This window comes from Rhinichthys klamathensis, unplaced genomic scaffold (assembly GCF_029890125.1).
Source record: "Rhinichthys klamathensis goyatoka isolate OS25496 unplaced genomic scaffold, OSU_Roscu_1.1 h1tg000087l_1, whole genome shotgun sequence".
NCBI classification, from domain to species: domain Eukaryota; kingdom Metazoa; phylum Chordata; class Actinopteri; order Cypriniformes; family Leuciscidae; genus Rhinichthys; species Rhinichthys klamathensis.
The window spans coordinates 1986299-2013503 of record NW_026606627.1 but is presented as its reverse complement, the minus strand read 5'-3'; the positions used below and the strand labels follow the sequence as shown (position 1 = coordinate 2013503).

At 43.1% G+C, this 27205-nt stretch overlaps 1 protein-coding gene across 1 annotated transcript; it reads right to left on the bottom strand.

Annotated features, from left to right (window-relative positions):
* Positions 1-7: 7 nt before the first annotated feature.
* LOC130085723 (endoribonuclease ZC3H12A) lies at positions 8-24059 on the bottom strand. The gene is made up of 6 exons (XM_056251649.1): positions 23931-24059; positions 21781-22214; positions 17630-17769; positions 4502-4736; positions 4299-4405; positions 8-1050 (listed from the first exon to the last, which is right to left on the bottom strand). Exons 2-6 carry the CDS (start codon positions 22122-22124, stop codon positions 140-142), a joined length of 1737 nt encoding a protein of 578 aa, XP_056107624.1. The 5' UTR covers positions 22125-22214; positions 23931-24059; the 3' UTR covers positions 8-139.
* Positions 24060-27205: the final 3146 nt, after the last annotated feature.

Sequence of the window (27205 nt, the reverse complement as noted above, 5' to 3'; positions counted from 1 at the left end):
CGTCTGGACTCAAACTCGGGTTGCCGAAGATCTAGATGTCGGACCACTTCCCATGAAGTTATCGGCTTCTGAGATGATTCTTTCTTTTGAGAGACTATTCATGCATTGCCCTTTTCGTGGTCCCAAAGTTTCAAAGAAATTAAAAGAAGTCTCCCCTGGACTTGAGTTTGAGAATCTCTGCAGCCATCTGTTGTGCGTCTTTCAGCTGTGGGAACATTTCCATAACTTTGTTTACATGATGTGGGTTAAAAATTGCATGAAGCTTCTTCCTGACCTCCTCTCTTTCTTCCTGGAAAGTGCTGGACTGTGGCATGGCTGAGTGCTGCTGGCTTCCGTAGCCATTGGAAGACCTGTGCGAGCTAGGGCAGGGTAAAGGTTCGGGTAAACTGCTCGCCTGTGGTGAGTAGAGAGGGTAAGACCAGCCCGCATAAGCAGGAAGACTGTAACTCTGGGCAGGGTGGGCAAGAGGTAGGGAGCTGTAGGCACTATAGTTGTGATGAAAGTTGGAGTAAGGGCTCATGTTGTCGTAGTAGCGCTGGCCGCCTACAGGTGTGGTAGGGATACCGGACAAAGGCGGATGACTCGATCTCATCCTATGCGAGTCGTCAATGCTCTTGGATGGCTCTGAAAACGGGCTTTCATAGGATCCAAGCCCAGAGTCGGAACTGAAAATGGACGAAGGGTTTGTTGGGAAAGGTGCTTGCATACTGGTTCTGTCAACCAGAGGACTGCGCTGTCCCACTGGGGCTCTATTTAAAGGCTTTTTCATGGACAAAATATCATCCCAGTAATTGAGCATGACACCCCTGCTGTCAGAGCTCTCTGGCTCCAATTTGAGCTTCTGTTCAAGTTCTTGCTCCAAGGAGGGAGAACTGGACCCAAACTCGGGGTCATTTCTTGGGTACATGCCTCTCCCAGTTATTCTGCTGTCCTCTTTAGATCCAGACAGTCTGGCATTCTCTCGAAGCTCGTCGGCTAGAGAGCGCTGTGACTGGTTAGTGCGCTCTGGGTGGTAGAACTTACACTTGATCCCATATGTGCACTTTTTTCCTGAAGAGTAAAAATACAAAAGTGTTATAAGGTCTATTTACATTTACATTTATTCATTTAGCTGACGCTTTTATCCAAAGCGACTTACAATTGCTATATATGTCAGAGGTCGCACGCCTCTGGAGCAGCTACTAGAAAATTCAGGTAGGCGAGTTTGATCAGGATTTGAGCTAAACTCTGCAGAGCAGAGATTTGAGGAACCCTGGTTCATTCACCCATTCATTCACTTCGAGTGTTGACATAAGCCACGTTTACATTGCAGGAACTAGGGACTTTGAGCTGGTTCTCAGTGCGTTTACACCGCAGGAACCAGGGTCTAAATGAAGTTCCGGGTAAATATTTGCGAGGTAGTACTTTTTCAAAGTTTAGGAACTTTCAGGGGTGGGACTTGGGCGCTGAACATGCTGATTGGTTGAGTTAATGCTGCATTTTGATTTGTTGACTCCACGCAGCATTTTATTTTAACCACCATTTTGTTTTTAAATCTGTTGTGGCGCGTGCAGTAACAGTTGTTTGCTATTCGAATTAATAATGGAGTTTAAAAAATACGACAGATGGACCGACGACGAGGTTCAGGCTTTATTAAGCTTAAATTCAGAGGATGAAATCCAGCGGGAACTGTAAAGTAGCACGTAGTCCTATGTCATCGGACTAATTTGCATAATCTTCAAGGTTCTTTAGACCATGGTGGAAAAGCAGACAGCAACAGGTCTGGGGGAAAAACAGTTTCGGGTAATTTCGGTGGAAACGTGGCTATAGAGGCCAGAGCAACCTGCTCCAACACACCTGCCTGTGGCTCTCAAGCAATACGGAAGACTTTGATTCAGGTGTGTTTGATTAAAGTTGGAGCTAAACTCTGCAAGACAGTAGGTCTTCAGGAGCTGGACTGAAGACCTCTGATATAGGGTTAGGTCAAATACTAGGGCTGTCAATTGATTAAAAATGTAGTGACTTGAATTACATAAAATGCAGATATTTTAAGGGCACCTATTATGCTTTTTTTATTTGAGCTTTCCTTTCCTTTCCTGAAGTATAGCTGTTTGTGCATGTAAAGGATCTGCAAATTTACAAAGCACAAAGTCCACACTAAAGGAGGTTAATCTATCCAGGAAAAAACACGTGTCTGAAATGCCTTGTTTGTAATCCTGGCCTTATTTCTGTGACTTTGCTACGTCATCATATTACACATTTGCACAATTCCCACCTACTAGCTGCTTTGGCCCACCCTCAATAAACTATTGGGTGAGTGATTTCACTATGTCGAGGAGCAAAAACATTGGCCAGCTGGCCAATCAGAGCAGGGCTTTTCGAAAAGGTGGGTAATATTAAAGATTACAATTAACAACAGAGGCCAAATTATTAAATTTAGTTGCTATATATTTTTAGATACAATAATCAACACTAAAAAATAAATAAATAAATAAATAAATACTGTAAATTGCACATAAGGCAGGTTTTGCATTAACTTCTAAATCTAATTATAAAGTTAATTTTCTACTCCAATTCATTTTAGAAATATAATCATTTACTAAATCATTTATTAATATAGTGCATAAACGAAATGCTTCTCTCAAGAGTTCATTTCTCTAGTGAACTAACCTGCTGTTGACACTAAATGCCTGAAGTAAATGTAGTGCTACGTGAGATATTAATAAAACAGCTTGAGAATAATATCTTTCTAAAGTAGAAACACTGGTTGAGAGATGTAAACATATCGATCGATTGTCACTTCTTCTTCTGCGCTTTTTACGGTTAGCAAACAGTGTTGCATTACCGCGCACGCCCCCTTCTGGATTGGAGTGCAGATCGCCTGTGACTGACTGTATTCGTTGTGCGATCGCATGGACCGAACCGTGACGTCCCGTACTGTTCGGGACGAATACATGCCCCCCTACACTAGGCATGTGCCGGTATCAAATTTTCATGTTGCGATTAATTGATTGAGCTTTTATCACGGTATACGGTATTATCACGATATTTTAACTGCACAAGAGAAACAGCTGGATTGGGGGTCTCTAAAAAAACATCAACTTGCTTCACAATGTGTAATTGTGATTGTCAAAACATTTGGTAACTAAACAGAATTTTTACAATGTTTACATGGTACAATGACTGGTAGACTACTGTTTGTATTATTGCTTAACACAATTTTAACGATTTAAATTCTTGGATTGGATTTCAATCTTGATTCAAAATTGACTCATTTGGATAAATATTAGAAATTATTATTATTTTCCAATATTAGAAATATTGGAAAATTGTTCTCCTGCAGTTTTATTGACCTCTTTCCGTGGTTGAAAAACGCTGATTGATCGACATTATGTATGAGGCATAAACCTTTCGGTAAGTTGTACTGTATCTTTAAATAAAAAGTAATAGATGGTCGGTTTACTTGAACTGAGGCACTAGGGGATCTGTCACGTCACATTTACAAGCGCCAAAAAAGTATTTATTGTCTGAATTTCGTAATAAAATGGACAGAACCTGAGAGCTGATATTTTTTTCAGCATATACGCAGTGTTTTTTAAGCGGTTGATGGAAAATTAGCTAATGCGCGTTTCTAAAAATCTAAATTCGGATCTATTATTTTTCACGATATTTTGAAGTCCCTGCGATAACAATATTGTGCATATTCATTACCGCGATTTATCGCATTACCGAATACCGCCACACCCCTATTATCGGTATAAGAAAAGCTCTCCGACTGGAAAAATGTAATACTAGCACTGAATACTATAGACTTTGAATAGTTGTTTTAGAAGTGAATATATTGTTTGTTTTGTTTCCATATCATTGAACAGATTTCACCTTCAAGATTAACACTGGCCTACAGAGTGTTACATTCGGCTTCAATGTCTGTGATGGCAGGAAAATCCCTTATTGTCAAACATATGTGATGAGTCATTGGGCATGATTGATGACATCCATTTATGACATTTGACATTGACATTTACGCATTTGGCAGACGCTTTTATCCAAAGCGACTTACATTTCATTCCAAAGTACACATTTTTTTAATTCTTATGAGTTCTTGCTTTCCCTGGGAATTGAACCCACGACCCTGGCGTTGCAAGCGCCAACGCTCTACTGTTTGAGCTACAGGAAAGCCTGTAATTTATTATTGGGCTATATTTTTTTTATTAATTGCACACAACTGACACATTAACTTGACAGCCCAATAAACATTTTTCAATCAGTGGTTTGTGGTTAAAAATTGAATAACAGGATTCTTAGTGATAAATATTTACCATATGGACAGAGTTGGCGCTTGTGGTCAAGCAACAATGTTTTTTTCCGAAGAAAATTATCCAAGTTGGGTCCGTGACGGCCGAGTGGGTCATCAGGCGGCATGAACCTGTGCAAGATGGAGTTATGATGGTTAGACTAATGGATAGGAATGAGATGACATAGTACCAAAAGCTTTAGAAGAAATATTGATGCAATAACATACTTGTCATTTACAAAGGAGTACATAAGCAATCTCTCCTCAATGCAACGCTTCCACTCCGGGCGCTCACTTTGCAGGTCACGATACGTGTCGTTCGACACTATGATGCCATCCAGGTCGTGAGCTAACTTGATAATAAAGCGATCGTCATAGCAGACCACGCGCTTTCCTCCAATCCTCCGTGAAGGTGTAAACACGAGAAACTTCTTCCTTTCCAGCTCTTCCAAAATATGCTGATCTGGAAATAAAGAAACAAGGAAATTTTATTGTCTTTGTGGACAATTTTCAGGAATGGAGGCTGTATTTCTAATTGCCATGTAGGGTTGGGGATCGTTTGAATTTGAATGACTAATCCTAATTTGGATTCCAATATGGTAAAAAACAACAAAAAAACGTAGATATCATTGACATTTAGTCTTATTGCAAAACATTTAATTGTAGCTGAATATCATGAACAAAAATCTACAGGCTAAAACACAAGGAGCGTTTGCCTGAGGTTTAAAAATACCATAGAAAAACTACTAACCTAACTAATGAAAACTTCAAGCATTATTAAAGACAAGTAAACACTCAGTAATTAAAAAAGAACAAATAAAAAAGTTTTTATAGATACAACTGAACAAAGATATGATTGAAATAAACAGTGTTTTAAGATTTTCAGTGTTCAGATACAGAAACTGTAATCAAATGTACAATAACACTGCACTTTATAAATAAAATATACATTACAAATATAGTTAAAAATTGTATTCAGTCAAGAACGAGTTAATTTTCTCTGTCTTTTGTCGTTTGATTAGTGTTATTATAGAGACGGCAGCAGGAATATTAGTGCTGTCACTTTAAGAGTCGCCCAATATAGTTACACACAGAAAACAGAGCGCCAGTCGTCTCGCGCTCGAAAAGTCATATTGAAATGCTCACAAAGGAATCAAAATTAAAATTTTATAACAAATACCCGATTCTTGACCTCTAATATGGATTCTCGATTTCTAACCCCATTGCCATGGGACATTATTTACCAGTTGCTGACAGAATGATCACACCATAACACCCATCAAATCTAAACAATTTTATGACAACTTCTGTAAGAATAAAAATGTATTCTTTAAAATTTTTTAGATTTTGCATTTTTTAAGACGCTGTGTTACGATCTTGAGACTCATGTCATTGTTACTTTGCACTTTCAACGGTGTACTTGATCTAGGGGTGGAACGGTATGTAGCCTATTCGTATTGAACCGAAACGGTACGGGCGTCACGGTTCGGTGCACGAATTTACACAGAGAATACACGGTATAAAAATAAATAAAACTCGCGTACAAATTAATTAATGTAATGCGGAACTACTGTTAGATACGCGGGTTCTTTAGGGACACATAATCTGTACCATCGGCTTAGCTCTGCCTCTGAACCTTTCTTTTACTGTCTATGCTCTGAACCAAGGGGTTGGCCGGCCGGGTTGTAGCAGAAACTGTTGTACAACTATGTTGTAGCAGAACTTCACTTGCGTTAGCATTTCCATTGACTCCCATTCATTTTGGCGTCACTTTGACAGCGAATAACTTTACATCAGAGGCGTTTAAAGACTCCATTTGTCCATTATTTATTTCTAAAGAAACACGACAATGTATAAAGTGCTCCATTACCTTCTATGTTACATTATGGCCCCGTAGAAACAGATTTAGTAAAAATAGGCTAACGATTGCGTCATAACCACTCGACTCTCTGTCGCGCTGTACAGAAATGACCGTACAGACAGGAGGAGAAGCTCGCAGGCAATCGGGGGGACGTCCCGTCAAGGGAGAAGCCCATATGTAACGGGAATTTAACCCGTCTTGTAGGGGAAAATGTATTAGTGCTGCCACGGAAGACTGAGTAACGGAAAGATCTTAGTCCCCGCTTTCAGTGCTTTTAATCTCACTACACACTAAATGTGTGTATGTTATGTTCTACTTTATTGGGATGTACAGACCGACGAGAGTAGGCTTCAGCTTAAGTAATGTCACTGGCTTCCTGAAGTAAAAGTAAACCCCTCCCTCCTCTGGTCTAATAAAGTAGCTGAGATGCCCCTACTCCTTGACAGCTCTAAACAAAAAGATACAATGAAGTAAGTACGAAATCAAACAATATTTATTCTTTGTGTCTTTTCTTCTTTTTATTGTAATCAAATGTTAAATTCAGGGTTAATGATCACAAAATAAAATAAAATAAAAATAAAGGAATAAAATGTATGGTCTTTGTGTTTTTCCTTTACCCTCACTATGACTCAATCACTTTCAATGTAAAAGCTCTAAACTTTTCACTTACCAAGATAAACCTCACTCCAAAATAAAATACAAAAAAAAACTTTTGTAAACACCACTTAGGATGAGTTCTCAGTTTTCAAATGATCAAACAATCACATTGGGGAAAAACTCCAATATACACAATGCAGTTTCACATCTAGAAGAGCACTTACGTGAAATGTCCTTTTATGTGCTCACTCAGTTCACCTTAGGTTCTGTGATTCAACAGAACTCTCACAGTTCCTCGGATCAAAAATATAATTAAAAGAAAATAATAATAGGTTGAAAATTTGAGGAGTTGTCTCGACGTAGCGTGCGTTGAAATTATCTTGAGATTTCGTAGCAATATCACTCAAGCTCAATGAAATGTCCCACAAAAAAAAATGAATGAATCAAAAAATGAGTCGAAAAATGAATGAATCAAACTGAGATGAATCAAAGATGAAATGTACAGGAATGTAACAAACTGAGATACCCCACAGAGATGTGTCAACCTGAGATGTCGTTGGATGGCAGGGTAACACAAATAGTCTTAAACTCAAATCTCCTCCGAAAATAACTATGTTCAGCACCAACTGCAGACCGCAATTCCCATCTCACGTGCGATGACACGTGCAGAACACTCAAATGCGCGTGACCAGTGCGGTTGAAATGTTCGTTCGTAAGAGTGCTTCTCAATCAAAATGAAAGTCCAAAACTTAACAAAAATGTAAAAAAAAATCTCTTCAATCGTCGCCAATCAAACTAACGTGTACTTTTAATGCACTCACAGACAGTTCTCTTGCCTTCACAAAACATTACTGCGTCACTCCAGCAGTCCAAAGCAATGCGATATGATTCACGGATCAAAATTCACACAAAAAAACTACGAAACGCGGGACACAGCTCGCAAAAATCACCTGATGTCGTCCTTTATTCGACCAAAGCCCCGATCAACTTCTGTTCAAGTCACTTTATCGAACGAGCTTCTCGAACACGACAACACTCACTTTTTTTGTCTGTCCGACCCTCTCATACCCCGCGCTCTTCTTCTTCTCCTCTCTCAGCCCACACTGAACACCGAAAACCAGTCCACCCGTCAAAATAAAAGTCCGCCAAAAATAATTATTTCTAGGTAATATATACCCGTTACATTTCCCCCCTACTAAACCCTGCCACTCCATCGACATCTCCAGCAGACTCATCTCTGAAACACAAAAAACATATTAGGCAGACATCACATTGTACATGTATAACTCTTTCTCCTAATACCTTACAAGTTACAAAACTTTCTGGACCCTTATTTTAGAATGTAATCATTCCTGTATTTCACAGGCATTCTACCCTGGGTTTCCCTCTTCGAACGTCTAAGACCAGGTACCCCACTAGTGTCAACTTCTGAAATGTCAGAATCTTCAGATTCCCCATCTTGACCTGTGTCTACTCTCTCATTCCCAGCTACATTACCCTCCTCACATACCACTTCACCCTCTACTTCTCCCGGTAAGCCTGTGTTTGGTAAGTGTGTAGTATATGGAATGTAGACAATGTCTTGCGAGTCTGAGTCTGACAATTCTTTTTCTCTTCCCGCATGTGTAACCTGCCTTGTGGGTGAGGGAAAAGTACAGTGTCTCAATTGATCCCTGTGAACCACCTTTGTGGAACCTCCCTGCTCAGGACGTACAGTAAAGACTGGTAAACCTGCGTGATTTTGCTGCACTACCAAATACGGTACAGACTCCCACTTATCTTGGATTTTGTTCCGTCCTCTAAACTTGTGGTTACGCAACAATACTCTGTCACCAGGTCTAATGAGCGCTCCTGAAGCCTTGCGGTCATAGACCCTCTTCCTTCTCCTGGAAGCTTCTTGAGCAGTTACCTTCGCCGCCTCCACTGCAGTTCTCAGGCGTTCATGATGATTCTTTACCCACTTTTACCCACTCATCAAGATCATCTGCCTCATCATCAGATAGGTCTTTTCCTCCTAGGACATCCATAGGCAATCTTGCGTCCCGTCCAAACATTAAATAAAATGGGGAGTAACCGGTTGATGAATGAACGTGGCTATTGTAGGCCATCACAAGTTCAGGCAAGTACGTTTTCCAATCCTTCTTCTTTTCCGCAGGTAATGTTCGCAGCATATCGTGCATTGTGCGATTGAACCTTTCGCACTGCGCATTCCCTTGCGGGTGATAAGGACTGGTGCGACTCTTGCTGATTCCATACAATTTACAGAGCTCCTTTATTACACTTGCCTCGAAACATCTGCCTTGATCTGAGTGCAATCGGGCAGGACACCCATAGCAAACAAACCAGTGTCGTACAAGGGCCTTGGCGGTGGTAAGTGCTGTCTGATTTTGCGTCGGGACTGCCACAGTAAATCTTGTAAACAAGCACTAGAACATTTTCGTAACCCCCTGCTGATCTCTCAAGCACAGTGTAGTCCATGGCAAGAACTTCTAGAGGTGCAGTTACGTTGGTGCAGGTCATAGGAGCACGAATCTTGGGGAATACATCCTTAGCTAGGGTACATCTTCGACACTGGGTTACCCATGTTTGTACGTCATTGGCCATGGTAGGTCAATAATAACTCTGTCGCACCTGCTCTAATGTACTCCTGCTACCGAAATGCCCTCCATGTTCATGGACTCCCTTATACACTTTCTCCCGTAAAGACTCAGGCACTACCAACTGCCAAATCTCCTCTCCGTCTCTTGGGTCTGTAATCACTCGGAACAGCACTTCATGTCTTAATTTCAAACGTTCCAACTGTCTAGCTAGCTTCTTTGCTGGGTTTCCATTTCCCGAAAACTACGTGTCATTATGCTCCTATTCTCGAATACAGCGTTGTACACAGGTGCTATACAAGGATCCTTCCTCTGTTGTTCTTTGATGGATGACCAGCTATAACCATCAACACCCTTCCTTATGGCTGCTTGCCTGGCAACTCTGACAACAGACTTGTCAACCCCTTCTTCTTTACCTGGCCACAGGCATGCCCGTACCTCATCTGTTGTCAACCGAATGAAGTCTTTTCCATCGTCATCCTCCTCAGGTTCCATACCCCAGGGAATCCTAGAAAGAACGTCAGCATTGATGTTCTGTCTGCCGGGCTTGTAACACACCTCAAAGCTGAACTCCGCTAACTGTGCAGACCAACGCTGTTCCACTGCTCCGAGGTTGGCTGTCTCCAGGTAGCGAAGAGGGTTGTGGTCAGTAATAACCTGGAATTTTGCAAATATCAGGTATTCCTTAAATTTCTCAGTTACTGCCCACTTAAGGGCAAGTAACTCCAACTTGAAGGCACTGTAATACTTGTCATTTCTTTCAGATCCCTTTAGACCTCTGCTCGCGTAAGCAATAACACGTTCAACGCCCCCCTGCTTTTGACTGAGTATTGCTCCAAGTCCGTTGAGGCTCCCATCCGTCGTGAGTATGAACGGACACTGGAAATCGGGGTAAGCCAGAATCGGAGGTGACATGAGACAACTCTTTAACTTGCTGAATGCGGATTGACACTCATCACTCCAGAGAAACGCTTCTGCTGACTTGCCTTTGTTACCTTTTCCCACCAGGGCATGTAGGGGCTTTGCCAGCTGTGCAAATCTTGGAACAAAACGGCGATAGCAACTCATAAATCCCAGCAGCTGTCTAACCTCCCTAACATTCATAGGTGAAGGCCACGCATCCAAACACTGAACCTTGTCCTTGTCCACCTGAACTCCCTTCGACGAAATGATGTGTCCCAAGAACCGGACCTCTGGTCTCAGGAGGAAACATTTACTCGGTTTCAGCTTCAGTCCGTGCTGACGCAACCTTGAGAGCACAAGCTCTAACTTCTCACAATGGCTCTTGAAATCCACAGAAAATACGATAATATCGTCAAGATAGATCAAGAGAACGTCAAAGGCCAGATCACCTAATGCTGCACTCATCAATCGCTGAAAGGTGGCCGGAGCGTTGCATAAACCAAACGGCATCCGTGTCCACTCAAACAACCCAAACGGAGTTGTGACAGCAGTCTTCTCCCTATCCGATTCATTTACCGCCACTTGAAAATAACCTGCCGTGAGATCCAGTGTGGAAAACAACTGTGCATTCCCCAAAGCATCCAATGATTCCTCCACACGCGGAAGGGGGTAGGCATCCTTAAATGTGACTTGGTTGAGTCTCCTGTAGTCGCAGCAGAAACGAACACCTCCGTCTTTCTTTATGACGATGACTGCAGGCGAGGCCCACGGACTGCGACTTTCCTTTAGTACACCTTGACTGACAAGATCCTGCACATGTCTCTTAAACTCCTGAAAAACATGAGGTGGGACTCGTCGATGGCGTTGTTTTATTGGCTGAGCATCTCCAGTAGGTATGCTATGCGTCACTGTTGTTGTGTATCCATAGTCTGTGTCACTCTTGGAGAAAACATCACTGTAACGTGTCAGCAGAGCATTTAGCTCCTCCCGTTGCATCTCAGACAGTCCATCCTGATTCATCTGAACTGGAACTGACAGTTGTGCGGGCTGGCTCTCACTCTTAATGCTGCACTGTACATGTCGTTTAACACGCAACTCATCATCACTCTCTTCGAATTCCACCATTTGCCTTGGGACTACTTTTTGAGGCTTGGACACAACTGCAATCCTGGATCTCGGCATCAACCTGATGGTTTCTTGACAGAGATTTAACACTCGCACCGGAACTTTCCCTTTCTCTGGGCTTGCAAGCACATTGGCTACTAACAATCCTTTTGGAAGGGTAACAGAACCTGTGCACTCCACCAACACTTGATGCTTCACTTGATGAGGGATACTGCAGTGGCCTTCCACAATCTTCTCACTTAAGGGTGGGATTATCACAACTTGCTTGCCAGACACCTTAACAAATCCTATCCTACCCTCTGAGCCCAAGAGTCTTTCATCTTTTTTCACTTTTGCTATCACTCGTCTGACATTAGCATCTGCACATTGACTCACTTTGCTTTCCTTATCCAAATCCTTTCCAGACAGCACAAGGTTTTTCAATTCACTAAGCACATTCATCCCCACAATTCCATCCAATCCCTTCATCTCCTTCACATCGGGGTTCGAGTCTGTTAGCACGAAAACACACTTCCCTGGAAGCAGCTTTCCCATGCACTCTATGTCTGCCTGTAGACATCCAAGGACAGGAATGTCTAGTCCGTTTGCAGCAGTGAGGCGCACCCAGTTAGCAGATGACAGATGTATTTCTTGTCCTCCGAAATGATGTTTAAAGTGAGACTCTGAGATGGTGGTAACCTCTGAACCTGTGTCCAACAAGCATTTGGTAGGCACCCCTGCTATTTTTACATCCACTGTCAAACAGTCTCCAAAAGCACTATCCCTTAGTGTTTCTGGTGCTATATCTGCATTCCAGTCAGCTGCATGGCTCCGGATTACGGAAGGCCCACTGGTGCTTGCATTGTCACCCGACGAAGCTCCTTTTAACACCTCAGAAACTTCGGCCATTGGTGATGACGCCGTGCCCCGGTTACCCAGCTCCTTATACTGTCTACAACGTCGACTGGTGTGACCTGGTTGACCACATGTGTAACAGATATATTGCCCTTCACTGTTTCTCAGAGGCTGTCTTCTCATAACATCAGGCTGGGGATCAACTCTCCCTTGACTATGGACAATTCTGTACAATTCTTCCTGCCGTGCAGCTATCTTCTCTATTGCCTCGTGCAACTTTTCTAATGTCAGTGAGGATGGATTGTCACCAGTCGCAACTGTAGTGTGAACTGCTACTCTCGCACGCACAGGGGTCTTCAAGTTACCTTCAGGTTGTGCTTCCTCTTCCTCAGACCATGTTATGGCGTCCTGCATCAGCTGTGCAAAAGTCAAGCGTTGCTCTTCCTTGACCCTCCGTTTCATCTCTCTTCTTAGGAAATCATCCCTCAGTCCAAGGACTAACTGCTCTTTCAAAACACTCTCTTCATCTGGAACTCGCTTAGGCTCTCTGCGTTTCACCTTGTGGAGCTTTTCTCGTAAATCGTAAGCATAGGCGCGTATGGTCTCACCAGGTGCTTGTTTTCGATCATAAAAGTCTTTCAACCTTGTGCCAATAGGTACCTTGTCCCCATAGGTTTCCTGGAGCAGCTGAAAAATGGACTCCACCCTGTTATCCACTTCTTCCATCATGAACCTCACAGTATCTTTAGCCTCTCCTTTTAAGTGCTGCTTTATCAGCTCCACCTGATCTTCCTCTGGCACCTTCATGACTCGAAAGGCTGACTTCATAGAGACAATCCACTCTTCCACACTTCCTTCTCCAGGTTTTGCGATTCCAGTGAAATCGGTAAGTTTATGATCTCTTGGGATATAGATTGTTGCTGGGGTTGCACGAGTGGATGCTTGCTGCTCCATTACTGCTCTGGCCAGTGACAGGGCTTCTCGCTGTTCTGTTCTGGCATGATCCAATGCCCCAGCTTGCTCCGCTAACCTCTTCTACATCTCAGCGAACTCCTTCTTCAGTTCTTCCAGTTCTGCCATTTTTCTTCTTGCTCACAGACCTGGGACAGAATACTACAACAACAAAAATTAGGCTAAGTATGATCCTGTTCGTGACGCCACTTATGTAACGGGAATTTAACCCGTCTTGTAGGGGAAAATGTATTAGTGCTGCCACGGAAGACTGAGTAACGGAAAGATCTTAGTCCCCGCTTTCAGTGCTTTTAATCTCACTACACACTAAATGTGTGTATGTTATGTTCTACTTTATTGGGATGTACAGACTGACGAGAGTAGGCTTCAGCTTAAGTAATGTCACTGGCTTCCTGAAGTAAAAGTAAACCCCTCCCTCCTCTGGTCTAATAAAGTAGCTGAGATGCCCCTACTCCTTGACAGCTCTAAACAAAAAGATACAATGAAGTAAGTACGAAATCAAACAATATTTATTCTTTGTGTCTTTTCTTCTTTCTTGTAATCAAATGTTAAATTCAGGGTTAATGATCACAAAATAAAATAAAATAAAAATAAAGGAATAAAATGTATGGTCTTTGTGTTTTTCCTTTACCCTCACTATGACTCAATCACTTTCAATGTAAAAGCTCTAAACTTTTCACTTACCAAGATAAACCTCACTCCAAAATAAAATACAAAAAAAACCTTTTGTAAACACCACTTAGGATGAGTTCTCAGTTTTCAAATGATCAAACAATCACATTGGGGAAAAACTCCAATATACACAATGCAGTTTCACATCTAGAAGAGCACTTACGTGAAATGTCCTTTTATGTGCTCACTCAGTTCACCTTAGGTTCTGTGATTCAACAGAACTCTCACAGTTCCTCGGATCAAAAATATAATTAAAAGAAAATAATAATAGGTTGAAAAATTGAGAGGAGTTGTCTCGACGTAGCGTGCGTTGAAATTATCTTGAGATTTCGTAGCAATATCACTCAAGCTCAATGAAATGTCCCACAAAAAAAAATGAATGAATCAAAAAATGAGTCGAAAAATGAATGAATCAAACTGAGATGAATCAAAGATGAAATGTACAGGAATGTAACAAACTGAGATACCCCACAGAGATGTGTCAACCTGAGATGTCGTTGGATGGCAGGGTAACACAAATAGTCTTAAACTCAAATCTCCTCCGAAAATAACTATGTTCAGCACCAACTGCAGACCGCAATTCCCATCTCACGTGCGATGACACGTGCAGAACACTCAAATGCGCGTGACCAGTGCGGTTGAAATGTTTGTTCGTAAGAGTGCTTCTCAATCAAAATGAAAGTCCAAAACTTAACAAAAATGTAAAAAAAAATCTCTTCAATCGTCGCCAATCAAACTAACGTGTACTTTTAATGCACTCACAGACAGTTCTCTTGCCTTCACAAAACATTACTGCGTCACTCCAGCAGTCCAAAGCAATGCGATATGATTCACGGATCAAAATTCACACAAAAAAACTACGAAACGCGGGACACAGCTCGCAAAAATCACCTGATGTCGTCCTTTATTCGACCAAAGCCCCGATCAACTTCTGTTCAAGTCACTTTATCGAACGAGCTTCTCGAACACGACAACACTCACTTTTTTTGTCTGTCCGACCCTCTCATACCCCGCGCTCTTCTTCTTCTCCTCTCTCAGCCCACACTGAACACCGAAAACCAGTCCACCCGTCAAAATAAAAGTCCGCCAAAAATAATAATTATTTCTAGGTAATATATACCCGTTACACATAGATAATGAGTCCATAAAAGCAACGGGATACTTACTCCTGCTCACTCACGCCAAAGACCTCTTTGCTCAAGTTCCCCGTCTCTGCAAGATTAACGTTGGCTATTTTCACGCACAGCTACTAGAAGAGTAACGTCTGTCAGACAGGTTGCTCACGTCATCAAGCTTAGTTTGAGTCGGTTTGAGTCTGCGCGTCAGGAACGGAAGTGCTCAAAAATCGCTAAAAATGGGCTTCAACTGTCTCAACTGAGTTCCAATGAGATGGCTCTGTCCACTTCTTATACTGTCTATGCTCTGAACGCGCGTTCACTTCAAACGTTGGCTTTATACTCGCATCCTATTCGCTTTGAACTAGCGTCGAACTAGACGCCATAGACGCGAATTTGACGCTCTATTCGCGTTTGGTGTAACCGCATATAATGAACAGGCTGCGATGTCAAGATTGCAATGCTGGAGTGTGCGTGTGTGTGTGTGTGAGAGAGAGGCGCGGGCGCGATTGTGGAAACATAAAAAAAACATACTCCGTCATTTTGTTCATATAGATCATTATACCTGCAAAGTGTTTACTTATATTTGTGTACACTCGCAATAAAACACAACATTGTGCTTTTGTCACACTGTAAACTCTTGTCAAACTGTAACCTACAACTGTCACCCAACCAAAATCACACACACACACACACACACACACACACACACACACACACACACACACACACACACACACACACACACACACACACACACACACACACACACACACACACACACACACACACACACACACACACACACACACACACACACACACACACACACACACACACACACACACACACACACACACACAGTTTTAAAAGCAAAACATATTTATCCAACTCCATTTCAAAACACTCTGTGGGTCCCATCTTTTGGACATTCATCATATTGCATTGGTTTTCATTTCTTGTCCTCGGAGCACTAATCTCACACATTCTACATTGATTAAAAAAAGAAAATCGAATGTGTTTTTAATGGTAGTATTATTTTATACAGAAATCAATTATTTATAATTCAGAAGAGAATAATGTTACATTGTTAATTAATAATGTTAATTAAAAATAAGGAAAACAAATATATTGATCTGAAATATAGCAAATTAATTTTAAATTAATTCAGGTACAATTACCAAACATATCGCAAGGTCTTTTTATTAATTTAAGTAATAAACTAATTATATAAAACTATTGTCAGTCCACTACAAATAAACTGGTTCTATGCCTTTAATAATAAAACTTATTTAAAAAATACAATGCCTTCTGCATTTTTGTTTTGCTTTTCACTCCATTGTACCGAAATCGTACCGAACCGTGATGTCTGAACCAAGGTATGAACCGAACCGTGACTTCTGTGTACCGTTCCACCCCTAACTTGATCACTGTGCACTAACTGAATTCATGACATAAATGCTCAAAAATAATGATTCTCTACATTACAGATACAAAACAAATGGTTATTTCCCTACATTAGCATTTAATTTCTACCACAAGTGACCATATCAAATGCTGCTTTGGGGAAGTTGTAAGGATCCCACAAGATCCCATATAACACAGGCTATCAGTTGTGAAACAGGAAAGAGGCACGCAACACTAAACTGGATTAAAGATTCACAGTCAAACTGTGGTAATAGGGAAAGCTCTTGAACTTCCTGGTGGGGAAATCCCAAGTGAGACCTGCAGGAAACCTAACTCTTCCTTATTATTCTGGTTTTGTTATTACTGTTCTCTTGCCCGAATTGACTTGAGGAATCTGAGCAGGGGCGTTCACAACAGAAGAGAGATAGTCCAGGGACATAAACAAGTACATTATCATCAACTACAACAACACCTCAGGGCTGTTAAACTAAACATCAGTGTTCCTAAAGTCCTAAAACAAAGGTCATGTTGTACTAGTACCAAGATGTACAGAGGGACTGTTTTGCAACTAACTAATGAACAGAACACTGTTAAATTTTTACAAAACGCTGCAATAGTTGAAAATACAACCAGCTGAGATGTTATTTTTTGTGATGTAAAAACTTAACAGCAAACTTTAATGTAGTTAAAGTAAATTAATGTATAACAGTGTCAAAAGCTTCAGCTTTTTAAACAGCACTTAACAAAATGTAAAATAAGGACTTCTACGCAGGGATGAGTCTTTTGTATTATCATTTTTATTTACATGAACTGTCTGAACAAACCAATATATTTTGTTTGATTATTGATTATTTTTCTTCTTACTTTTTCAGCAAAAATATAACAAAACTTAGTGAGGTTTACGCTTAAAACAAGGAAAAAACAATTGCCAGTGGATAATATAAATAAACTTAATTCAAGCACACACACTGCTCAAAGGTTTGGGGTCAGTCAGATATTTTTTAATGTTTTGGAAAGAAATATATAGTCATATTTTTGTGTAAACCGATGAATAGAAAGTTTAATTTTAATATACACCTTTTGTTACATTATAAATGTCCTATCACTTTTGATCAATTCAATGCGTCCTTTATAAATATAAGTGTGAATTTCTTTAGAAAAAACTCCCTGACCCTAAACTTTTAGTCTGCTGTCAGATAGACTGGTTTCTCGGAAAAGCGAAAACACCCGTGATGACTCATTTTTACCAAAGGTGCTGAGGGAGTGTCTCTACCTGAAATAGGTACATCAGGCCTGGGCTGCTCTTTTCTCCAGGAAGGCACAAACACAGTGATATTTCTGTGTCCTCGGTCAAGGAAGTAGTTAACTGCCAGCTCAATCCCACGGCATGAAAACACTTCCTTGTTCCCATGACTGAAAGAGAACAAGAGAGACAGTAAGAGAGAGAGAGGGAGAGAGAGAGAGAGAGAGAGCACTTTAATAACACTTTATTAAATCATTTAAAAACAATTAACAAACATTCACTTTACTCAAGACATTTAGCAAAATTTCATTCACCGTCTCTAACAAAGCACAACATTTCCTTATAATTCCATCAATTTTTTAAATTCCTCTATATTCTTCATAGTTGTATAAAATAAAAATCTGATTTAATTCTTACTTTTATTAAACTCTTAAAAACGTGTACTACATCCCGACCAACTTCACCTTCTAATGTTTCCTTTCTTGTCAGATAAATTTCCAATTTCAAAGTGCCATTTTGTTCTCTTTTTTCCCCTCAAAAGCTTGAAACTATATATATATATATTGGGTGGGTCTCTCTCTTTATATATATATATATTGGGTGGGTCTCTCTCTTTATATATATATATATATATATAGAGAGAGAGAGAGAGAGAGAGAGCATTAGTCTAGCATATGGCACAAATCATTAAATATGCATGTTAAACTGCTGGTCCGTACACACGTTAAGGTCCCTCTGGGGTTTGGTAACGTACTGCTGCTTTTTCACCATGAATGTCACATTTCTAAGATGCAAGTGTCAGATTAGAGTCAGACAAGTGCAGAGTGTCCTGTGTGAACCTGTGTGCATGCATGTATATATAAATATATATATATATATATATATTTTTTTTTTAATCATGACAGCTCTCGAATAGTTTTAGCATGTTATTGTTATTGAAAATGAAAATGTTAATGTATTTGGATAGATTAGATCTTCTACATTTCTGCTGTTGATTATTGTTGCGCTTATATGCTGCTGCTGCATAAATAGACAGATAAACCCCAGATCTGGGCAGGTGGAGCTTGGCAGTTGGAGCTGGGCAGGTGGAGCTGGGGAGGTGGAGCTGGCCAGGAGGAGCTGGGCAGGAGGAGCTGGGCAGGTGGAGCTGGGCAGGAGGAGCTGGGAAGGTGGAGCTGGGAAGGTGGAGCTGGGGAGGTGGAGCTGGGGAGGTGGAGCTGGCCAGGAGGAGCTGGGCAGGTGGAGCTGGGGAGGTGGAGCTGGCCAGGAGGAGCTGGGCAGGAGGAGCTGGGCAGGTGGAGCTGGGCAGGAGGAGCTGGGAAGGTGGAGCTGGGAAGGTGGAGCTGGGGAGGTGGAGCTGGCCAGGAGGAGCTGGGCAGGTGGAGCTGGCCAGGAGGAGCTGGGCAGGAGGAGCTGGGAAGGTGGAGCTGGGGAGGTGGAGCTGGGGAGGTGGAGCTGGCCAGGAGGAGCTGGGCAGGAGGAGCTGGGAAGGTGGAGCTGGGGAGGTGGAGCTGGGGAGGTGGAGCTGGCCAGGAGGAGCTGGGGAGGTGGAGCTGGGGAGGTGGAGCTGGGCAGGTGGAGCTGGGCAGGTGGAGCTGGGCAGGAGGAGCTGGGCAGGTGGAGCTGGGCAGGAGGAGCTGGGCAGGTGGAGCTGGGGAGGTTGAGCTGGCCAGGAGGAGCTGGGGAGGTGGAGCTGGGCAGGTGGAGCTGGGCAGGAGGAGCTGGGCAGGTGGAGCTGGGCAGGTGGAGCTGGGCAGGTGGAGCTGGGCAGGAGGAGCTGGGCAGGTGGAGCTTGGCAGGTGGAGCTGGGCAGGTGGAGCTGGCCAGGAGGAGCTGGGCAGGTGGAGCTGGGCAGGTGGAGCTGGCCAGGAGGAGCTGGGCAGGAGGAGCTGGGCAGGAGGAGCTGGGAAGGTGGAGCTGGGGAGGTGGAGCTGGGCAGGTGGAGCTGGGCAGGTGGAGCTGGGGAGGTGGAGCTGGGCAGGAGGAGCTGGGCAGGTGGAGCTGGGCAGGAGGAGCTGGGAAGGTGGAGCTGGGAAGGTGGAGCTGGGGAGGTGGAGCTGGGGAGGTGGAGCTGGCCAGGAGGAGCTGGGCAGGTGGAGCTGGGGAGGTGGAGCTGGGGAGGTGGAGCTGGGCAGGAGGAGCTGGGCAGGAGGAGCTGGGCAGGTGGAGCTGGCCAGGAGGAGCTGGGCAGGAGGAGCTGGGAAGGTGGAGCTGGGGAGGTGGAGCTGGGGAGGTGGAGCTGGCCAGGAGGAGCTGGGCAGGAGGAGCTGGGGAGGTGGAGCTGGCCAGGAGGAGCTGGGGAGGTGGAGCTGGGGAGGTGGAGCTGGGCAGGTGGAGCTGGGCAGGAGGAGCTGGGCAGGTGGAGCTGGGGAGGTGGAGCTGGCCAGGAGGAGCTGGGGAGGTGGAGCTGGGCAGGTGGAGCTGGGCAGGAGGAGCTGGGCAGGTGGAGCTGGGCAGGTGGAGCTGGGCAGGAGGAGCTGGGCAGGTGGAGCTGGGCAGGTGGAGCTTGGCAGGTGGAGCTGGGCAGGTGGAGCTGGCCAGGAGGAGCTGGGCAGGTGGAGCTGGGCAGGTGGAGCTGGGCAGGAGGAGCTGGGCAGGTGGAGCTGGGCAGGTGGAGCTGGGCAGGTGGAGCTGGGCAGGTGGAGCTGGGCAGGAGGAGCTGGGCAGGTGGAGCTGGGCAGGTGGAGCTTGGCAGGTGGAGCTGGGCAGGTGGAGCTGGGCAGGTGGAGCTGGGGAGGTGGAGCTTGGCAGTTGGAGCTGGGCAGGTGGAGCTTGGCAGGTGGAGCTGGGCAGGTGGAGCTGGGCAGGTGGAGCTGGGGAGGTGGAGCTGGGCAGGTGGAGCTTGGCAGGTGGAGCTGGGCAGGTGGAGCTGGGCAGGTGGAGCTGGGGAGGTGGAGCTTGGCAGTTGGAGCTGGGCAGGTGGAGCTTGGCAGGTGGAGCTGGGCAGGTGGAGCTGGGCAGGTGGAGCTGGGCAGGTGGAGCTGGGCAGGTGGAGCTTGGCAGGTGGAGCTGGGCAGGTGGAGCTGGGAAGGTGGAGCTGGGGAGGTGGAGCTGGGAAGGTGGATCAGCAGAGGCCAATCAGCTTGTGCCATGATGTAATGATGTGATTTGAGCGTCAAATTGAGTATCATGACTGAACTTGTATCAGATTTGAACTCAGAAGGCCCAATGAACCTAAAATAATTAATTCCCGCTCTGGAATAATTATTGGAATAATTGGAATAGCTTAAGGCAATAATGCAAGTAGGAGCAAGCTAAAAAATTTGCATAACCACAAAACAGTAAACTACAAGACAACTGGAAGGCGCACTGCACTTGCTGAAAGATGCCTGTCAGAGATGTTTGATAAAGAAAACCCGAGATGGAAATGATGACAGAATTGTTTGCTTTGACAGGGAAGCTACATCTAAGAACACATACAAAACTGCAATTTACATTACGCCATGTTGTCATAACAAAAATCAATGCATCAGCAGCCTTTCCCATACAGTAATTGTAAAGTGTTGCAATTGACTACTAAATCTCATTTTTTCCCTGAATGAAAGTCTTCCACAGAATTCCCTACTGTGACATTTGCAGAAAGCGTGACCAAAAATGTGGCTGGGTATGCTGAGTATACCAGGCTTACTGGAAGTGAAAAGGTTACATATTATTTGCATATTGGAGAACAGAAAGGCATAGACAAAGAGGAAGTAAAAACCTTTTCAGATGAAGCAGGTTTAAGGTTAATGCCCTGAGGCAACGTGATCAATTCAGCATGGGAAGTGGTAACTAATATTATAATAAACAAACTACTTACTACTTTTGATCCGAATTATTAAACGATTACAAATAATGAGCCATCAACCATTTTGCATGTGCATTTATGCAATTATTTGGCGATATTCCCTTTTTTAAATGCTTTTTAAACGGTTACAAGAATCTGAGGAGGACCGACATTTATAAAAAAAAGTGTTTTCAAAGTAAAAGCCTTGCACAGTTCGGGAAAAGTTCACACACAACCGCGGAGCACATTCATCCTGGACTTCCCTTTGCAACTTGTTGATACTGTTAAACTGGCAAAGCGTAAGAGAATTCATACGGAAAGACTATTGAAATAAAAGAAACTGGCAAAGACTCAAGCTCCATTAGATAATTCTCTTCCTACGGAAAGACTATTGAAAGCAGAGCCGATTCCTCACCTCATGGCCACGTTACTGCCATCAATGACTATCGGCTTCAGGTCACTTTCGGGCTCACTGTTGTCCTCCAGCGTTGACCCCTGTCCCCGGGATGAGCTCCCCCCCCACTGGGGCAACCCATCATCACTGTCGGAGCAGGGGGAGGGCACGGACTTCGCCCCGGACCGCACCAGTTCTCCCAGCACAGCGTTGGTGTCCGTCCCCAGTCCCAGCTTCCTCTGCACGTCCTTCACCTCCTCCGGAGAGTAGCCCAGCTTACGGAAGAAGTCCACCTTGGTCTGCGGGTCGTGTGTGTCCCGGCTCAGGCCCGCGGGCGGATGATGGAAACACCTCGACTGCTGCATGCTGGCGTCTGACGGGGGTGTGTTTCAGTGCAGGAGCTCCTGTGTGGTGTGTGTGCTGCAAACACATGTTGCTCTCGCTTCCGAATCAGGCTGGAACAGCAACACATAAATGCTCTTTAAAATGCATGCTTCGAATTGTAATTAAACATGTTATAGTTACATAAATGATCTATTTATATATATATGCCTACACTACAAGGGCGTAGATTTGGTTTGAACATTGGGGGGGTTGAAGTTTGGGTATGCCTCCTGATATTGTGATCATGGTATAAATAATAGGGGTTGTAATGCATAGATTTAAATATTGGGGGGCCCCCCCCCCCCCACAAATTACGCCCCTGCTACACTAGATATTCTCCATAAATTCATTCATTCATTCTTTCAAGTCATCAATAATAAAATGGATTTTTTAAAATCACAGTGGTCCAGTGCATGCAAAATACACACATATTAAATATTAAACATGTAATAATTACATAAATGACTTTTACAGTTGATACAAAAGTTGATTGTACTCAATTTTGTGCTGCATTGACTTGCTATTTTGCTCATTTTATTTTAAATATACGTTCAATATACATGTAGTGTCTATCTTTGACATGTAGAATCTTGAGAGTTAATTGTGATATTATTACTATTATGTTTATAATTATTATTAATTTCAATACTCAGATACTTGTTACTTTATTATTGTAGGCATAATTTAAAGCAATATATATATAAATCACAGATACACATAACCAACTGACAGGGCACTAGACACTCAAAGATGCTTTAGTTTACAACATCTTGAAAGTGTTTTCAAACTTTCCTTTTGTTTCAAAGAACTGCATAATTATCTTATATATATATATATATATATGCCTACACAGATATTCTCCATAAATTAATTCATCCATTCTTTCAAGTCATCAATAATAAAAAAATAAATAAAATAAAGATAGAATGGATTTTTTTAATCACAATGGTCCAGTGCATGCAAAATACACACGATGTAAAAAGAATGATATAATCGATAAGTCATGACAACATATGTTTTTACATTACTTTAATTTAAAATAAGTTAAGCAAACATAATCAACCTTTGTGTAAGTTATAAGAGTCAACTCATTTTCAAGTCAGTTTAATGTCATTTAAGTTATGACTCATACAGCTTAGTTGATTGTACTTACAAATTTAAAGCAGCATTGACTTGCTATTTTGATCACTTTTATTTTAAATATGCGTTCAATATACATTTATTGTCTTTGTTGATATGGCTTGGACAGCCTGACGTGTGTACAGTGGAATATAGCCTATTTAAAGAGGTAGAAAATGGCTTTGAAATCCATTGCCAGACTGTCTGAGGGGCTCAGGCAAAATCAGTTTATTGTCTTCCTCTTTATTAATTATTTTCGACTAATTTGCATTCGATTTCACTAATTGGAGCAAAATTTAAATGTGAGGTATTTGATGCAGTGATAATGTAGTAGGGTGAACTTTCTACGCTCAAGCAGTGATAACCTGTCTATCTGAATAATTAAGAGACAATATAGTGCATTTAACAATAGTAAACTATACATTTAACAAACAACTCTACACTACTTGTCAACCGCGCGCGCTCGTCCTCGCCTTCTCCGGGCTCTCCGGTAAAAACACCGGCTGGATTTTTGTTTAACCTGTTAACCGTCGTTAATACTTAAGGAAGCTAGTTTTAAAATAAGAATAATAAATCGTTGCTGTCATGTAAACAGATGACAGAGTTTACCTGTATTTGTCTCAGCTGTCAATAAACACCATTTATATAATAGAGTAACCCAGACCTACCATATTCTCCAAATGACGAGTCCAGTGATCGATAACGCGCATCTGTGAGGATTATGAAGAACTGATCTGGTGTTCAATGACGTGTTTCAGTGTAACACCTTTACTTTACTTCCTGTTTCAGGTGTGACTCCTCCCCCGGAGAGAAAGAGAGAGAGAGAGAGAGAGAGAGAGAGAGAGAGAGAGAGAGAGAGAGAGAGAGAGAGAGAGAGAGAGAGACATTACACTGGCAAATCACCTTTACATGAATTAGTTTACTTTTATATTCCTCTTTTCTAAACTTAATTTATTTTCTGTTAGAATTTTTTATTCTCTCTTTCATCCTCATCTTCATCTCCTGTATTTCTGTTTTAGCACTTTATTCACTTGCTGTTGTCCTTTTTGGTGATTGATCTTTTTCCTTGACCAGGCTTTGGTAAAACTGTAAATGTGGATGATCAGTCATCGCTGAATCTGACTCTCAGACAGAGTGAGACAGATTGAGAGATTATAGTGTTATTATTATTATGTTTATAATTAACATTAATTACAATACTAATTCTCAGATACTTGTTACTTTATTATTGTATTTTTGGCATCATTTAAAGCAAGCAACATATATATATATATATATCACTGATATAACCAACTGACAGGGTGGTAAACAATCAATAATCTTGAAATATCTTGAAATAAGTTGGAATGTTTTTTTTTCCAACTTTCCTTTTGTTTAAAAAAACTGCACATTTTTGCATACAATTTACATTTATGTGTGTGAAACCTGTCCAAACGAAATATGATCATATGGGAGGTGTTATAATAAACATACCTTATATCATATTTTATGATCATGACATAATGCTTTTTATCAAAGCAACTGTGGGTTATATTACACTTATGAGAGAGAGAGAGAGAGAGAGAGAGAGAGAGAGAGAGAGAGAGAGAGAGAGAGAGAGAGAGAGAGAGAGAGAGAGAGAGAGAGAGAGAGAGAGAGAGAGAGAGAAGTATCAAATACATTTGAGAGATGACTTTATCGGGTGATTTGTGTCTCATGTGATTTCCCTCATGTCTTCTAAATAAAGACCAGGAAACAATATTACTGTCATCATCTGTTGTTTCCTCTTTTGTCTGTGAAAGTGTATGCCAATAAACATGTAATGTTTAGTGTTTTAAACAAAAATATTGTTTTTGTTTGCTTTTTTTAACACTAGACCATGGGAAAACTTTGAATCATACCCTTATACGGACTGAATATGATGTACACGATGAGTCATATTTACAAAAACAATTTATCATAACTTCCTGGGTTTTATTTCAGGAGCATCAATATATCATACTACAAAATGGTCATTATACAACCTTGGACCTCACTGCATACTGTATAAGAATATTAATAAAACGCACAATATAATTATGGCGCTTTCCCACTGCATGGTACGGTACGGCGCGGCTCGGTACGGCTCACTTGTGGCGCTTTTCCACTGCATGGTACAGTACGGTACGGCTCGCTTCGAATCGTCATTACCAGCGTCATTGTATTTGCGAGACATCAAACCCGCTAGATTTAAATAGCCGGTAACAGCCACCGCTGTAGCACCTGTTTTAAAACTACTTGCTTGAAAAAAAAAGAAAGAAAGAAAACTTCCAAAAAAGAAATGGCTGAATCGTGGTCAGTGGACGAAGTGCAGACGTTCCTCTCGCTGGCTGCCGAGGAGCGCCGAACCGTACTGAGCCGTACTGAGCTGTACCAGCAGTGGAAAAGCGCCATTAGTTTTGGGTGCTATGACCAAAAATAATAATTTTTTTAAATAGTTTTGGCGGTTTCACTGTATATATTTGTTTCTTTGCGTGACTTGGTCTTTACATAAGTTTATAGTGGCTTATTTTACTGTCAGAAGTACAAAAAAACGACTTCCATGACTCAAGCGACTTCAGTTACACTGTTACACCAGTAGGTGGCGGTGACTGTGTAAGGTGAACGCATCTCGATCGCCCCCTGGCGGTGACTGTATAAAGTGAACGCATCTCGATCGCCCCCTGGCGGTGACTGTGAAAAGTGAACGCATCTCGATCGCCCCCTGGCGGTGACTGTGTAAAGTGAATGCATCTCGATCGCCCCCTGGCGGTGACTGTGAAAAGTGAACGCATCTCGATCGCCCCCTGGCGGTGACTGTCTGTAAAGTGAACGCATCTCGATCGCCCCCTGACGGTGACTGTGTAAAGTGAACGCATCTCGATCGCCCCCTGGCGGTGACTGAAAAGTGAACGCATCTCGATCGCCCCCTGGCGGTGACTGTCTGTAAAGTGAACACATCTCGATCGCCCCCTGGCGGTGACTGTGTAAAGTGAACGCATCTCGATCGCCCCCTGGCGGTGACTGTCTGTAAAGTGAACGCATCTCGATCGCCCCCTGGCAGTGACTGAAAAGTGAACGCATCTCGATCGCCCCCTGGCGGTGACTGTGAAAAGTGAACGCATCTCGATCGCCCCCTGACGGTGACTGTGTAAAGTGAACGCATCTCGATCGCCCCCTGGCGGTGACTGTGAAAAGTAAACGCATCTCGATCGCCCCCTGGCGGTGACTGTGAAAAGTGAACGCATCTCGATCGCCCCCTGGCGGTGACTGTGTAAAGTGAACGCATCTCGATCGCCCCCTGGCGGTGACTGTGTAAAGTGAACGCATCGATCGCCCCCTGGCGGTGACTGTGAAAAGTGAACGCATCTCGATCGCCCCCTGGCGGTGACTGAAAAGTGAACGCATCTCGATCGCCCCCTGGCGGTGACTGTGAAAAGTAAACGCATCTCGATCGCCCCCTGGCGGTGACTGTGAAAAGTGAACGCATCTCGATCGCCCCCTGGCGGTGACTGTGTAAATTGAACGCATCTCGATCGACCCCTGGCGGTGACTGTGTAAAGTGAACGCATCTCGATCGCCCCCTGGCGGTTACTGTGTAAAGTGATCGCATCTCGATCGCCCCCCTGGCGGTGTCTGTGTAAAGTGAACGCATCTCGATCGCCCCCTGGCGGTGTTTGTGAAAAGTGAACGCATCTCGATCGCCCCCTAGCGGTGACTGTGTAAAGTGAACGCATCTCGATCGCCCCCTGGCGGTGACTGTGTAAAGTGAACGCATCTCGATCGCCCCCTGGCGGTGACTGTCTGTAAAGTGAACGCATCTCGATCGCCCCCTGGCAGTGACTGAAAAGTGAACGCATCTCGATCGCCCCCTGGCGGTGACTGTGAAAAGTGAACGCATCTCGATCGCCCCCTGGCGGTGACTGTGAAAAGTAAACGCATCTCG

What these genes read in the sequence shown, in the direction of transcription:
- LOC130085723 (XM_056251649.1), bottom strand. Translation starts at nt 22,124, where the DNA reads ATGCAGCAGTCGAGGTGTTTCCATCATCCGCCCGCGGGCCTGAGCCGG. An exon ending in GCCTGATGTACCTATTTCAG is followed by an intron (nt 4,737 to 17,629) that starts GTAGAGACACTC and finishes CTTTATTTCCAG; the next exon opens with ATCAGCATATTTTGGAAGAG. An exon ending in TACTCCTTTGTAAATGACAA is followed by an intron (nt 4,406 to 4,501) that starts GTATGTTATTGC and finishes CATCTTGCACAG; the next exon opens with GTTCATGCCGCCTGATGACC.